At 50.4% G+C, this 15,228-nt stretch overlaps 3 protein-coding genes across 3 annotated transcripts; 1 reads left to right on the plus strand and 2 right to left on the minus strand.

Annotated features, from left to right (window-relative positions):
- Nucleotides 1-182: 182 nt before the first annotated feature.
- On the minus strand, nt 183-7,349 carry EDD37DRAFT_561108 (P-loop containing nucleoside triphosphate hydrolase protein; the record flags this gene model as incomplete). The annotated part of the gene is made up of 6 exons (XM_062813870.1): nt 183-310; nt 365-4,995; nt 5,288-5,353; nt 5,981-6,335; nt 6,388-7,095; nt 7,145-7,349. 6 exons carry the CDS (start codon nt 7,347-7,349, stop codon nt 183-185), a joined length of 6,093 nt encoding a protein of 2,030 aa, XP_062672968.1.
- Nucleotides 7,350-7,732: 383 nt separating this feature from the next.
- EDD37DRAFT_691507 (uncharacterized protein) lies at nt 7,733-9,235 on the minus strand. The gene is made up of 3 exons (XM_062820022.1): nt 9,090-9,235; nt 8,454-9,027; nt 7,733-8,410 (listed from the first exon to the last, which is right to left on the minus strand). The coding sequence occupies exons 2-3, from the start codon at nt 8,754-8,756 to the stop codon at nt 8,093-8,095; spliced, it is 621 nt and encodes a 206-aa protein (XP_062672969.1). The 5' UTR covers nt 8,757-9,027; nt 9,090-9,235; the 3' UTR covers nt 7,733-8,092.
- Nucleotides 9,236-9,392: 157 nt separating this feature from the next.
- Nucleotides 9,393-14,173, plus strand: EDD37DRAFT_249496 (uncharacterized protein). Its single transcript, XM_062810662.1, has 8 exons — nt 9,393-9,589; nt 9,648-9,687; nt 9,739-10,275; nt 10,330-10,677; nt 10,727-10,861; nt 10,908-10,974; nt 11,021-11,152; nt 11,199-14,173. Exons 1-8 carry the CDS (start codon nt 9,495-9,497, stop codon nt 13,826-13,828), a joined length of 3,984 nt encoding a protein of 1,327 aa, XP_062672970.1. The 5' UTR covers nt 9,393-9,494; the 3' UTR covers nt 13,829-14,173.
- The last annotated feature ends 1,055 nt before the right edge of the window (nt 14,174-15,228 follow it).

The raw sequence follows: 15,228 nt of genomic DNA on the forward strand, positions 1-15,228 counted from the left end.
CGACGCAGTATTTGCTCGATCAAAGCAGACCCCATGCTCTCCTGTCATGGCGAGCAGTAAGTGGTACACCTACAAAAACTTCCACATATTATCTAAACTCCGCCATACGTGGTGCGTGGCGTGTGGTCCTAACCTCGACTCGTCCGAAGTTTATGTTTAAATTTGAATCAGACAACAACCCTTCACACGACTGCGGCTTCGGCTTCACCATCATCTAGTCCATCATCAGCGATGATGCCGCCGTCCTGCTGAGCCATGGCTTGTGCAGAGACAATTTCCGCTAGTCGCTTTAGTCGCGGTGTTTGGAGCCCTGTATCAAATCAGTCAGTAACGAAACTTCACATTTGTTGATTGGCAAACTTACATGAAGGAGTATATGTCTCCAAGGCGGTAATGACTCTTGGTTCAGCAATCTCGTAGGGGCCACTATCTTCCATGTCGACCGGAGCCAAGAGGAGGACGTCACCCTTCTCGGTGACACGAGAAGCCACGGCTTTCATGATTTCTCCATTGATGGGCTGTTCATAGTCCGCCACAAGATACTGGTTCAGCAGTTTCTGGATCTGGTTGGGTGACAGCATCCAGCAAATGTCCTGGATGATCTCGATGTCGTTGAGCGTCGCCTTCTTGAGTTGTAGGAGCTTGGTTGCTTGCATGAGATGTTCGAGCTGCAACGTTCCTTCAGGCATGTCATGACTCTTGCACCATTCCTCGATTCGTGTAATGTTGTAGTTGATCTGTAGTCCTCGTTTCCATGACAAGAAATTGCGGCGCATCAAGAGGTCGTTGAAGGCCGTGACTCCAACCAGGCGGAGTAGTTCAGTCACTGTTTGCGTGATGATCGAGTCTTCAAGATAATAAGCCTTCATGGCTTTGAAGACGTTGTTCAATAGACTCAGAAGGTTGTCCATACTGTAAGCGGGGGTATTGTTCGAAGGTAGGAGCTTTCCAAGGAAGCGGTTGCTCTCATTTGTGACGAAACCAGGAAGAGATTGAGATTCGATGATTGCAGGCACAATCATCTTCTGCAATTTCTTCTTTAACACCTTCATCCATGTGTGATAGATGTTGAACTCAAGACTTTCCAAGTCATGTTTGACGATCTCGAGTAATCTGTCATATTCATAATTGTCCGTCTTTTGTGCTTCATACCAGTCTTCGGCAAGGAAAACAAAGGATAGCATCTCGTGGACGTTGGACAGCCAGAATGCTCCAGGACTGATAGCCTCGTCTCCATCATGTTGCATGACTTCTTGTTGTATGGACTGCATCACATTGGCAAGGAAACGTTCAGACTCTTTGACAAAACCGTTATTCCACATCTCAGAGGTGACGAGATTGATGAGGTACGAAGGGAACAGGACTTCTTTGTCGGTAGGTGGAGGGTTTGCGCCGGGTTGAGGGATCTTGATTCCTCTGATGAGGCCCATAGTGACTTCCTCGTTCAGCTCGTCTTCTTGGGCAAGTAGGTTCTCAAGCTCCATCTCGACACTGTCCAGACCGGGTTCGAACGTTGAGCCAGACATTGCCTTCACGTGTGTGTCGATAGCCATTGAGACAGGTCGAGCACTGTAGGCTCCGCTATACCGATCGGTTTCACTGCGTTCGGCGGCTCCAGCACTTCGTCTCTTGAGAGGCTTCTTGGATGATACAAGATTGATCAGGCCGTTGACTGGTGGAGTTCCGTTTGCGTAGTCTCCGTTGACTCCGTTCGTGGCCACTGGGGGTGGTGCCCTTCTCGCCAATTCTAATTGATCCTGCAGTTCGTTGATCTGTTGTCGCAGAGTACCTCTCTCGCCCTCATGCGTAGAGACTGTTGTTCGCAGTTTCTCAAGCTCGGTATTGGATGCTTGCAACGATTCTCGGAGTTTTCGGTCTTCCTCTTGAAGCCTCTTCGCATTGCCCATATGTTCATCATGGCTGGCTTGTAACTTCGTGTGCTCCTCCTCCAAAGCACTCAATCGCGCTGCTACAATACCGGCTTGATTGGCCTCTGTCTGCAGCTCCCTCGACCGTGTCTCGAGGGCGTTGTGTCTGGATCTCCAAGACTTCAGTTGACCCTCGTAGTTCTCCAATTGCGACAACAATGTCTTGTTTTCCCGCTTGACGGCTCCCAGCGACTGAGTAAGCTCCACAACCTTGTTTTCGAGTTTATATGAGATCTGTTTGAGATCCCGGGCCTCCTCACGCAACGTCTTATACTCGCGCCTGGCCGTCCTGCCACGGTGCAGGTTTTGAACAATGACCACATTCCTGCGGTACTGTCTCCAGGAACGTAGGGACTTCCATGAGCGGAAAGCTCTTTGGATCTTGATGGCTGCGTTTCCAATCCGTGTTTCGAGGATATTTCTTCTGCAAAGAAAGCCTTTCGCAAAGGACTCGAAAAGTATAAGGTCGCCTCTGACCTGCTTGTAGTTCTTGCGAGCTTTGTGTCCTCTCCAGATTCTCTGAATGTCGGTGGCTGCTTTGACTTGTCTCGTCTCCTCAGCTCTACGTCTGGCCAAGAATGCCCGAGTCGCTGCTTGAAAGACAAGAATGGATTGCCGAGTATCGAGGTATTTGCGGCGGTAGTACTTCGCGCGTAGATTCTTCTGGATCATTATAGCGCATTCCTTGAGACGAGCCGATCGTAGATTCTCCAGAAATGCCAGCATTCCTGCACGGAAAAAGATTTTGGTCAGGCCGAGCTGGTACTTTTCACCTTTCTGGTGAGCTGTTGCTCCCAAAGCTTTAACCAGGATGTTCTGCGCCATTTGCCGAATCTCGGTTGTCCATTCTGAGGATGGACAAAGCATATAATATCTGAGGGCGAACTCTTCATATGTCCATCTCGTAGGATAACCTGCAGTGCTGATGCGCACGGTTTCCAAAACGCCGCAAGCTCGGAGTTGACTCAGAACCATTGGACCTTCAAATTTCCACGATTCCTTGGCTTCATTGGGCTTGATACACCGGATATAGTGGGCATCGGTAGAGTTGATGGTTTGCATCAGTTCAATGAGGGAGCTCTTGAAGATGCCTCCTAGCGTAGGTTTGCGGTTAACAGCGACGCCAACCCGACGTCCACCTCCGGGAGCAACCGTCTTTGTGCCTGATTGCGCAGAGTCCTTTTCCCTGACCGCAGTAGCAACATCCAACACCTCAACCAAGAACGCGTTCGAAGACTTCCTAAGCACTTCCATCTGCTCATCTGGTACGGTGTCGCGATTTTTGTCGATGAAGCCATCAGACTCGTATGTGACGTCCAGAGCGTAGTGGCAGACTGTAAAGGCGGATTTGCCGAAGCGCGGTTTCTTGTAGAATTTCTGCTTGTCAGCCGCGAAGTGATGGTGCAGCTTGGTGACAAATTGTTCGTCTGACCCCATAGGCAGCCGTGACTCTTCGTCTAAAAGTGACAGGACACCAAGTTTTCCTTCGATGAGATCAATGCAAGGCTGATTATCAGAAAAGTCGATAAATGTCCAGTCGATCTGCTCACGCACGTATTCTTCCTGTTCCAGCTTGAAGACGTGCTGATTGAACTCTTGCTGCAGCTTCTCGTTGGCGTAGTTGATGCAGAATTGTTCGAAGGAGTTTTTGGCAAAATGCTCGAAACCGTAAATATCAAGTACACCGATGAACGTGCTGGCTCTCTGTAAGACCTCTTCTGTTGCTAAGCCATGGTTGATGGTTTCGACCAGCCAGTCAAAGAGACTCGAGTAAATAAATTTAGCTACTGAATCCCGGACAACGGTGGCTTGTTGTTGCGTGAGATTGGAGGTGATCTTTTCTCCTCGGGTAATTAGCTGCTTCTTGACAGTCCATTTGGCGAAGTCTCCAGCATCGATGCCCAGAATGCTGCATGCCTGCGTAAGTGAGGGCTCCGTGGAAGAAAGTGATGAATCCGTTCGTGTTGCCGTAATTTTGATGTTGCCAATATGTAGGAGTGCGCCGAGAATGCGGAAGATCTCTTTTTGTGTATGTTCGGAGACATTGATTGTACTCAGAGACTTCCTCGTGGCTGTAAACTCAGCAGCATCGTCCACTCCTTCTATCATCGGCTCATTTCCTTGGTTCAGATAGTCAAATTCTTCGACGGAAAGCAGACCGAGGTCTTGCCTCTCCTCAGTGGTAGCTCCAGCTACCAATTGATAAAAGATGTGGTAATTTCTCTCCCTTAGTGGTTGAAACACAAGTCGCGAACGTTCCAGCAAATATGTCCTTATCCTGGCACCGATAATGTCGGTCTGCTTGTCGAACATGATTTCGATGTACTTGCCGAATCGAGACGAGTTGTCGTTGCGCGTGGTCTTCGCGTTACCAAAAGCTTCCATGACCGGATTGGTAGCGAGGATCTGCTCTTCGGTTTCGCTGATGGCGTCTGCGCGCGTCTTGCTTGCCTGCCCAGGGGCGCCTCTGGTCGCAAAATAACGCATGATATATTTGGCACTGACTGTTTTGCCGGCTCCTGACTCACCAGACACAACCACCGTCTGATTTCGGGAATCCCTCAGCATGTCCGTGTACGCTTCTTCCGCGATGGCGAACAGATGCGGTGCTTGTGATGCTCTTTGCTTGCCCGCATACACCTGTACCATTTGCGGCACATAGAGGGAGTCCACGCGTGCAAAAGGATTTGTCGCTATCAACACGATGCCACTGTATGTGTATATCTCCTTCTGCGCATAGCGTAATCTGATGGCCTGCAGAATCGCAGGCTCGTTCAGGTGGGATAGGTTGGTCAAGTCTTCGGCGGCTTCGAACATGGGAGGGTTCATGAGAGGTGGTAGCGTGGCATTCTGATGCGTATCGAGGAGTGCCGCCTCGGTGGTTTCGACCGTCTGCGTGGATTCATCGGCCAGGTTGAATACCAGGGCTACTTTCCCATCTCCTAGAGACTTCTTCCCTGCCAGCTCGCCAGGAATGAAACCCTCGGCCTGGTTAGGGAACCAGGCCCGAGTGCCGACTTCCCAGCTCGCCATGGTTGGCAATGGTGCTGGACGTGTAGATGGCAATCTCAACTATTCCGGAGCGAGGGGAGCCATGTAGTCGACAGAGGAATGCCTAGGAGAGACGTGTCAATTGAGTGTGTTGTTGACTTTCACAGTCCGCTTAGTGACAGAAGGCAATGACTAACAATGTCAAACGGGTCGTGTGCGTGTGTGTTGATACAGACTTCGAGTTGACGGGGGATGTTGATGGACCGTCTGTTTGGGTGTTTAAAGGTGCGGGTGAGCGTGGAATCTTTTGGGGAACAAGGACACACGCATGTCAGAAAGTGTCTTCAGGGACTCGGGAACTGCGAGACGCGCCATGGCAGCATCCCAGGCGGCCGCTCACTGGGCGGTCTGCAGCAAATGCGTCGGCGCCTTTCCTCTTCTAACCAGACCGCGCTAAACTTACCCCTGGGCGCCCACTCTACACCCATGATCTTCACGATATCACAGCACCACTGTAATAAGACTCAGTAAATTGTTCCACGCAATGTGCACCGGGGGTGTTGAGGGCCCCTTTCCACTGAAATCTTCTGCACGATCAAGGATCACTATATGCTAGAAGACATATACTATTATGTACATTATATGTACTGTAGAGATCGACAAGCCCAGCTTTACAACAACATGTCTATATGGAACAGGAAATCGCTTTTTTCGTATTACCGATCCTGGTCTTGAGAGGAAACTACAAACTGCTGTGATTGAGACTAGACCTTTGCCAATATGAGTTTTGATTGACGCAGGTAGTAGTTGATGGTGCTCCAACGCCAGTTCAACGTGGACAAACAAAGGTACCGCCGTGGTCTGGGTGAACCGAGCCATTTCTCTCCGTGATGATGGATCAACCACCACCAAACTCAAACATCCATCATGCTCGAATCGAGTCAGCAATGGGGTGTGCTTGCAGCATGGAACCCATTATCCTGCCGATCTGCTGCTCACTGCTTCCTGGCCATGACTTGCCAGTCCATTGATATCGAAAACTCCTCGCTTGGGCCGCTTACTGATTCTTACACTCGGAGGCTTGTTGAGAGCGAGGCTTGCCACCCTCTTCTTCGTCCTCTTCATCGGACTCAGCCTCTTCCTCGTCCTCCTCATCTTCATCATCCTCGTCCTCAAACTCGCCATCCTCAGCATCTTCGAACTCTTCGAACGCAAGTGCCTCACCCGTGAACCAGTCAATGGCACGGGGAATGAGCTTCTCCTTGATGTCCTCGCCCAACTGGTAGTCGAGCTCGAGTCTCTCCTCGATGTCAGATGCCACGTCGTCCTCGTCGGTAGGGGCGACTGGAGGGGAGAAGAAGTTGAAGAAGGACTCCGTGGGCACGGTCTTCTTGATGACCCGGGTTTGCTTAGTGTCTATGCCATTGTCAGTACGTCTGAATCAAGTTCAAGGTTTGGAAAAGCGTACTCTTGTTTCTCTGCTTCTTGCTCTCCACTCGGACCGTCAGATCCTTGCCAGCTTTCCAGTCAATCTTGTCACCCTCAGCATGGTCGTAGATGAAATCACCACCATAACCACTCTCTTCTCTGTAGAAGTACGTCTTTGTGATGGTCTTGTTTGTGAAGAAATCGTTGGGTGCAAATTCGAAGATCAACCGGAAACCGGGGCGGTCCAGATATTCCATTCTGATGTCAATCAGGGATCGGAGAGCCTCCTCATCTCGGTCGGTGATGAGCTCAGCCAGAGAGATCTGGTTCTTCATGGCTGTGAGCCAGAACTCTGGGATACCCTTCATATCTTCTCCGGTAGCCTTCTCGTCTTTATCCGTGTCTTGCTCTGGCTCTTCCTCCTCCTCGTCTTTGCCGGCCTCGACCTCTGGCTCAGTTGGCTCGACTTCTCCATTGACGATGGCCGCACGCTTCTCGTACAAGGGAGTAAACTTGGCGAAGTATTTCTTCTCCAGCTGGAGGACTTCTTCTTGGAATTCTGCTTCGAGCTTTGCGTGGTCTTTCTGGATACCTTTCAGGCCGGTGACACGGCGGCGAACGGGAGCAGGTAACGATTCGACGTATCCGGATGACCGTCCGACGAGACTGCCCAGCTTCGATTGCATCATTGAGACTAGGGCGGGATTCTTTGCGAATATCGAAGCTGCAGCCATGCGATCAAGGTCCTCTGCCGGGCGATTAGTTCACCGCTTTATTTCTAATCATCAATGTCTCACCTTCTTGAATGTCGCCGATTGTGGGTGCCTGAGCATGTGAGGAGATGGGCGCGTTTGACGCTGGGGCTACATGACTGTGAGTGGCATTCAGGATAGGTGGGGTGTATAGTGACCATACTGTTCTGAGGGGTTCTGAGGTCGGAAGCCATGTTAGCGGTCTGAAAGACAACGAAAGGATAGTTGGAGGAGCATAAGGATAGTACATACGGTGCCGTAACATTGCGGCCTTTGGGAATTTCCGCCATCTTGTTGGGAATGGGGACTTCAACGGTGGGTTTCGGTTGAGGTGTTGTTCGGGAGGGTTGGAAAGGTAGATCTGAGCAGGCCTCACAATATCCTTAGGAGACGACACTGAGTGACGGTATATAGGCAAGAGCAGTCTAATGACTGTAGCTCTCAGTGACAGTGTGAAGAACAGGAAGAGTGAATGAATTCAATGAAAACAATTGCGATGCGTTTTGTCGGTATGATGGGTTTCGAGAAAACCTCGCCGCTAGCGCGGGATGAGTGGCCCACGTTGCTGTCGAGCCTCCTCCTTTGGCCTCCTTTGGCCTTGCTTTGGCCTTGCTTTGGCCCTGCTTTTGGCCTCCTTATTCCTTATCGACCGACTGAACATCTGGCCCTGTGTCACGTGGTCTCCGTCAAACTTCATCTACTACTGTTACGACATTCGCACTCTGAAAAATTCTACGTGTCGCCATCGACTCAGCCAGGCAGCTACGCGTCGCCATGAAGACTAGTTGTGCGCAATCAAAAGATGACAAACACCATGGTTATCATATGAGAGATTCGCTATTTCGGCGCTTGTGACTACCTGGAGTCCAGAGGCATAAGTTATGCTTGTCCCCACAAGCCTGCTTCACTGACTGTCACTCGTCGCAATTGTCCCGCTGCGTAAGCTGATATTCACAGCCAAAGTGATGCTCTCCGACTCCTCCAATCCAGCCTTTATACCACGGTATTGTGTTTCAGGTCGAACATCACAGGTTTGGTATCCGCGAAATTCTTCGTTGCATCCAACGACTTCCAGTAGGCTGCCAATTCTGGGTACTTGTCCTGCCAACCTGGGCGAACGCCGCCAAAGTCGACCTGTCCGACAGCGCAGATGACCGCGATGTCTGCAATGGTCATGACATCGGCAAGCAGGTAATCACTGCCCTCTTTTCTGGATTTGGCAAGCTCATTCATTGCCTTAAGCGCACCGTCAATCTTCCGATTCTGCCTGTTCAGCCACGATTTGCTCTGCTTGTCTTCATCGCGTTTCATCTCAAAGAATAGCAACACAAAAGCGTCCATCACTCCCTCGCACAATGTCTGGATCTGCCTCGCTTTGAGGTCCGTTGTCCACGTCGCCCGTAACCAGACGAGGTGATTTGTCCGCAAATTTCTGCACGATATACTCTTGGATTTGCGCCGAGTCATATACAGGCTCTCTGCCGTCATCGAACAGCAGGATTGGCAATTTCTCCAGAGGATTATATAGCGGAGTCTGTGTCTCGCTTTCGTGCCATGGGATCTCGTTTTTCAGTTCAAATGGAATACCTTTCTCAAGCAGCGCTATGCGATTCATGCGCGCGTAAGGCGAAGGGGTCGCAGAAATGATTGTGAGCATCCTGACAAATACTTGACTGTTTACCTGAGGACCTTGAGAGGGTTGTTGGCTTATCGAGGAAGTTGCTACCCCTCAAGCATTATATACATTGCTTATCAGTCAGACTTCAAGGCATGTATACGTCACATCTGCATCCCTGAATCGTGGACGCGGTACGCTTGTATATGGTCTCCGCGGGGAGACTCGATCGGCAACATGGATTGAGTTTTGTGCTCTGTGACGCCGAAGAGCCATTGATCCGAAAGGCACTTAGTATCAGGGGTCGGCCGGACTACCAAAGCTGGAGTTGAGGAACCCTTTCGTTGTTCATGTTGTAGGTACAGCAGAACTTACCGTTGACGTTGACGCTGAGAAGGAAATATCGAAAGCATTCCCAATTTCGTGCATCTGCGAAGGTGTATCATGTGAAGTAGGAGAACGATGTATAGGTGACTAGCATGGCCTATATTTTATGCTATGGAATAGTAATCATACAAATCTTCGACGCTCGTACTTAGAAGATCCTTGTCAATGCTTTGGGTGGAATCTGGGGTGGTTTCCCTCGACCGTTAGTTGCATCATTGCGCTGGTGTGGGTGGGGCACACTAAGGATCTATTGCTTTCATGTGAAGTAATTCGACCAAGATACTTTTACAAGGTATTTCGAGTACGATTCCGGTCGTCCTCCTCTTCTCACGCGTTGCGATGTTCTAGGATCGCGTCAAAGGTGCCCAGGTGGCACTCGACATCTCACGAACCATGGATTCCCCGGAGAGACCCAGAGGTGGGCTGTTTCTAAGGAGCAGCTCTAATAATCGTCGCACAATGCACCGCCGGGATTCCAATATGAGCACGTACGTACAAAGACTGCGATTGCTTGAGCGCTCGATTTCTGACAGTCTTGTCTTCTAGTGCCAGTTTTGTCTCTGAGGTTGAAATGGCTACCGATGAGGTTCGTCTCGCTGGTATCGTCAAAGTCCGCAGCTGACCCTACATACCACAGCCATTTTCTGGACCAATATCAGAGAGTGTACCGAGCAGCGTTACAGGCTTTGCGTACCAACGACCGAGGCAGCGGCAAGGTTCTATCTCCAGCTTCACCTACTTTCAAGACGAGGACGAGACACCAGAATACTCGGATGAGGAGGCCATCGAAGATGTCAGCGATGAAGAGAATGGACATATACCCGAAAGGGAACGTGACCTGGAAGCTGGAGATGGCACTCCCATTCGACGCAAGTCTTCAAACAGGGCTTCGGTAGATCAGCCACTCCTCCGCAGGCATGCTTCTACGAGAAGCGATGTTCAAGAGCACGATGATGGCGGCAGCTTCAGTCAGAAACTGTACATCGAGAACGAAGACTTGACCATGGTCATTGCAGGTTTCTCGACCAGTTCGATCGGGTACCTCCTCTACGTCGTCATCTGCGTCTTGACCGCCGGTATAGGATATCTTGTCTTCCGCTGGGCTCCACGATGGCGCATATCGCTCGTTGGCTCTCCGACGCCCCTCAAAACGTGTTCCTGGGTGGTTGTTGAGGTGAGCTACGGGCCCGAACGAAAGCGTCCCAGAAAGAAAGCTAAGAATTCTCAGAATCAATGGGGCGAATTTACCGTCAACTATATCACGGTGGAAGACTATGGCCATCCCATGTCGACGGTCTTCACCCGCTCGGGGAAGGAAAAGACCAACGGCTACCGCCATGGAGATCGCGAGCTACCCTCCTTGCGCTACCTTGACTACAGATATATGAGGCTATTCTATCATCCCCTGGAGGACAAGTTCGTTCTCAACAACGACTGGTGGGATCCCCAGTGGAAGGCAGTTAAAACACTGAGAGACGGTCTGGATACCGAAGAGAGAGACCCAAGGGATCAAGTCTTTGGAAACAACGTGATCGAAATCCAGCAGAAGACAATTCCAGAATTACTCCTAGACGAGGTGAGTCTTTTCTACCATCAAAGATTCGAGTACAGCTGACCTGGCTCAGGCTTTTCACCCTTTCTACATCTTCCAAATCGCAAGTCTCATCTTGTGGTCAGCGGACGAATACTACTACTACGCCTTTGCTATCTTTGTGATATCTGTCTTTTCTATCACGACCACTGTTGTTGAGACTAGAGCAGTAAGTACCAGCATCGGTCCCCTGATACCATTAATGACAATGTCAGACCCTGGCACGTTTACGAGAGATATCACGGTTCGAATGCGATGTCAGAGTGCTTCGAAACGGTTTTTGTGAGTAGGTCTTGTCTGCCTGAAATTGTCTACTAATGATGGCAAGGGCGTTCCGCACTGTCTGGTGAATTAGTGCCTGGTGATGTCTATGAGGTGTCAGATCCATCACTTTCGCAGGTCCCCTGCGACAGTTTACTCCTCTCTGGCGATTGCATCATCAATGAGAGCATGTTGACTGGTTAGTATGCACTCTTACACGTCTTCAAATCAAACTGACGGGCCAGGTGAATCCATCCCGGTCTCAAAAGTACCAATCACGGATGAGGCCCTCCCGTATGTTGACTTGGGCGCGACCTCAATTCACCCGAGTGTAGCTCGTTATTTTCTCTTCTGCGGAACGAAAATCATCAGAGCCAGACGGCCGCAAGATACAGATGACGACGAGGCTGTTGCTCTCGCCATGGTCGTTCGCACGGGTTTTAACACTACCAAGGGTGCGCTTGTGCGTTCAATGCTCTTCCCTAAACCCTCCGGCTTCAAGTTCTACCGGGACTCCTTCCGATACATTTCTGTCATGGGATGCATCGCGGCAGTTGGCTTCATCGCTTCGTTCATCAACTTCGTCAAGTTAGGCTTGGCATGGCATCTCATCGTGGTGAGGGCATTGGACCTCATCACTATTGTGGTACCACCAGCCCTGCCCGCAACACTCACCATTGGTACGAATTTTGCCCTGTCTCGACTCAAGAAACAGCAAATTTTCTGCATCAGCCCACAGAGAGTGAATGTCGCTGGAAAGCTCGACGTTGTCTGCTTTGACAAGACTGGAACCTTGACCGAGGATGGCTTGGATGTGCTAGGAGTCAGACTTGTACAGCATCCCGAGATCCGCTTTGGAGACATCCTCGAAGAACCACATGATGTTTTGCCACCAGCGTCCTATGATCGAGATCCCACAGTCGACTATCGTGTCAATAAAAACATGCTCTATACTATGGCAACCTGTCATTCACTCAGACTGGTCGACGATGAACTCATTGGGGATCCTCTCGATCTCAAGATGTTTGAATTCACTGGTTGGTCTTTTGAGGAGGGGTCACGCGCCACAAGCCATTTCATCGAGCCTGGGACAAGTCAAATCGCGCCAAGTGTGGCTTACCCACCGCAAGGATTTGAGTATGATTTGGACGACTCGGAAAACAATCCTCACCCTGTGCGCGTCGAGCTAGGCGTGCTGCGATCTTTTGAGTTCGTCTCACACCTTAGACGAGCGAGCGTCATTGTCCGTCAGAATGGTGATCCTGGAGCCAGCGTTTACGTCAAAGGTGCTCCAGAGGTCATGAAGGATATTTGTACAGCTTCGAGCATACCTGACGATTTCGACGACCTACTAAGCTATTACACTCACAAAGGATTCCGTGTGATTGCATGTGCTTCCAAGTATGTCTCGAGGTTGAGCTGGGACGAAATCAATACCATGGAGAGGACCGAAGCAGAGTCGAGACTTCAGCTCATTGGATTCATTGTCTTCGAGAACAAGTTGAAAGACATCACGACCGAGATCATCGAAGAGCTGAATGAAGCCCGCCTTCGAAACATCATGTGTACTGGCGACAATATCTTGACCGCTATCAGTGTCGCAAGAGAATGTGGTCTTGTCAACCGCGACGAGCATTGCTTCGTCCCCCATTTTATGGACGGCGACAAAATGGATCCGAAAGCTCGATTGTCTTGGGAAAGTGTCGACAACTCAATGTACCAGCTCGATGAGCACACTTTGCTTCCACTACAATTGTCACCCGAAGAAGATACTGCCGCCCCATATGATGCACTAGCGATCGGCGATTACACCCTAGCCGTCACCGGGGATGCGTTCCGCTGGGTCGTTGATTTTGGCCCCAAAGAAGTCCTACAAAGAATGCTTGTCAAGGGCTCGGTCTTTGCACGAATGTCGCCGGACGAGAAGCAAGAACTCGTCGAAAAGTTACAAAGCATCGACTATTGCTGTGGATTCTGTGGTGATGGTGCAAACGATTGTGGTGCTTTGAAGGCGGCCGACGTCGGTGTGTCACTTTCCGAAGCAGAAGCATCTGTTGCAGCACCCTTCACCAGTCACATTTTCGACATTTCCTGCGTGCCAGCCCTCATCAAGGAAGGTCGGGCAGCTCTTGTGACGAGCTTTTGCTGCTTCAAATACATGAGTTTGTATTCGGCCATCCAGTTCACGTCAGTCAGCTTCCTCTACGCATCGGCATCAAATCTGGGCGACTTCCAATTCTTGTTCATCGATCTCGCTCTGATTCTGCCAATCGCCATTTTCATGGGTTGGACAGGCTCTTACCCGGTCCTCAGCAAAAAGCGGCCTACTGCTAACCTCGTTTCGAGGAAGGTATTGACTCCGTTGTTGGGTCAGATTGCCCTGTCTATTCTTGTCCAGCTGGTCGCATTTCAAACAGTGCAGAACCAACCATGGTATATACCACCTCGATTGGACAGGAAGAAATCGAACGTCGACAACTCGCAGAACACTGCGCTTTTCCTGGTATCCTGCTTCCAATACACGCTTTCCGGTGTGGTCCTTAGTGTTGGCCCGCCGTTCCGACAATCGATGACGACGAATGTACCGTTCTGCGTTACAATTGCGGTGGCATCGCTCATCTCGTTGTACATGCTTCTCGACCCGGCGAAATGGCTGGCAGATTTCATGGACTTGACAGAAATGTCATTGGACTTTGAACTGTTCCTGCTTGCCTTGGCAGTTGCTGGGTTTGCCTTGTCTTATCTGGCGGAGCGACATTTCTTCCCTGGCCTGTCGAAATACATCGGCCGGCTGAAGGAGAAGTTGAGACCTTCTCACCCGAAAATAAGGAAGAAGTACAAGGTCATCATTGAAGATATACAGAAAAGTAAATAGACTCTGTACAGCACAACATGTACAACACTTAAAACGAGGTAGACTCCAACGCAGTCGGAAAAACAGTTCAATTGGGTCAACGTATCTCTTGAGCAATTTTCACTATTTGTACTACAGGAGGCCATCTTCGGATGTGGATTGCTTGCGAATGAGACAGCCTCTGAAGGTTTGAAGGTGCCCTTCGAAGTCATTCAGTCCGTGCTGTGCCTGTTGACCGTATCCCTTACCAACGGTCGTTGCTCTCGTGGAGAAGTCTACATGAGACACTGTAATTTATATGCATGGAGGGGAATCGCCATCAACCGGCTTCTTGTACAAGCACCCTCCTCCGGCCTAAGAAGCCGCGTTGTGCAGGGTGTAGTCTTCAGATCAAACGGATCCTGATGGTTCCGGGTCAACAGTGTTAGTGATCTATTGCAGGAACAGAACAATCATCGTCTGATCTGGCGTTCACTCACCGTATATTACGTTGGTTTTGAGCCAGTTCAATTGCCTCGCTGGTCTAGGCATTCGTTCCTTTATTCGACTGGGTTTCCTTCTCCCCAGGGTTTCTCCCTCGGGCTAATACAGCATTATCCAGCGTATAGGCCGCCTTATCAGAGACTCGACCTTGTCTCGAAGTCGACCTAGATTCAGCTCCGCACAGCCGTAGTCGTCCTTCCTGTCCATCGTGTTTTGCCCCTGATAGAGCTAAGAAACCCGTCCTTCCGAACCTGGAGCGCTGTTGGCTGTGTGGTGGGCGCTGTTGCCAACGCAACGGAGGCCGTCACATCCGACGAAAACCTCCGTTGTACAAGAGGAGATCGCCGCTAGGAAGTACAGAAAACAACGTTGAACCGAGAGAAACGCCCTTTGCAGCGAACATAGGTAGCTTGGCGTAGGCGGTCCTCTCATATCAGAACAGGCTATTGGAATGGGAGTGCTCCCACCTCGTCGTACGGCGGTCGCGCGAAGACGAAACTCGCCCGGTGTTCTTGGATTTGCATGTAGCAATGCTGTATAGAAATCTGGTGTGATTTGCGGTCGCAATCAACTTATACCTGTTGATGACAGACGATGTCCGGGGTCACGTGCGACGTAACGCCAAACGGGATTCGCTTAGGCGATAGTGTGTACTGTATACAATCAGTGCAGGAAGGAAAGGTATGAGTCCGGAGGAGAGCTTATTGGGGTATCCTCTTGCACATTCACAGTCATCCCATGGCTTGAATGCGGCTGGTTGAGCGCCCTTTCCCACAGGTCCGACGCTTCCTCTTTAATGTTGGCTTACCTCCAGGGGATACTTTCGGTCGTGCAGCAGCAACACTCGACCAGTCGTGATAAACTTTGACGGGTTGTCTACTGAGGCCCGAGGAAAGCTGGAATGCGTGGCCTGTGTCAGTCCGAAAGAGTGTGCTCTG

This window comes from Exophiala viscosa, assembly GCF_022695815.1.
Source record: "Exophiala viscosa unplaced genomic scaffold EDD37scaffold_2, whole genome shotgun sequence".
In the NCBI taxonomy this organism is placed as follows: domain Eukaryota; kingdom Fungi; phylum Ascomycota; class Eurotiomycetes; order Chaetothyriales; family Herpotrichiellaceae; genus Exophiala; species Exophiala viscosa.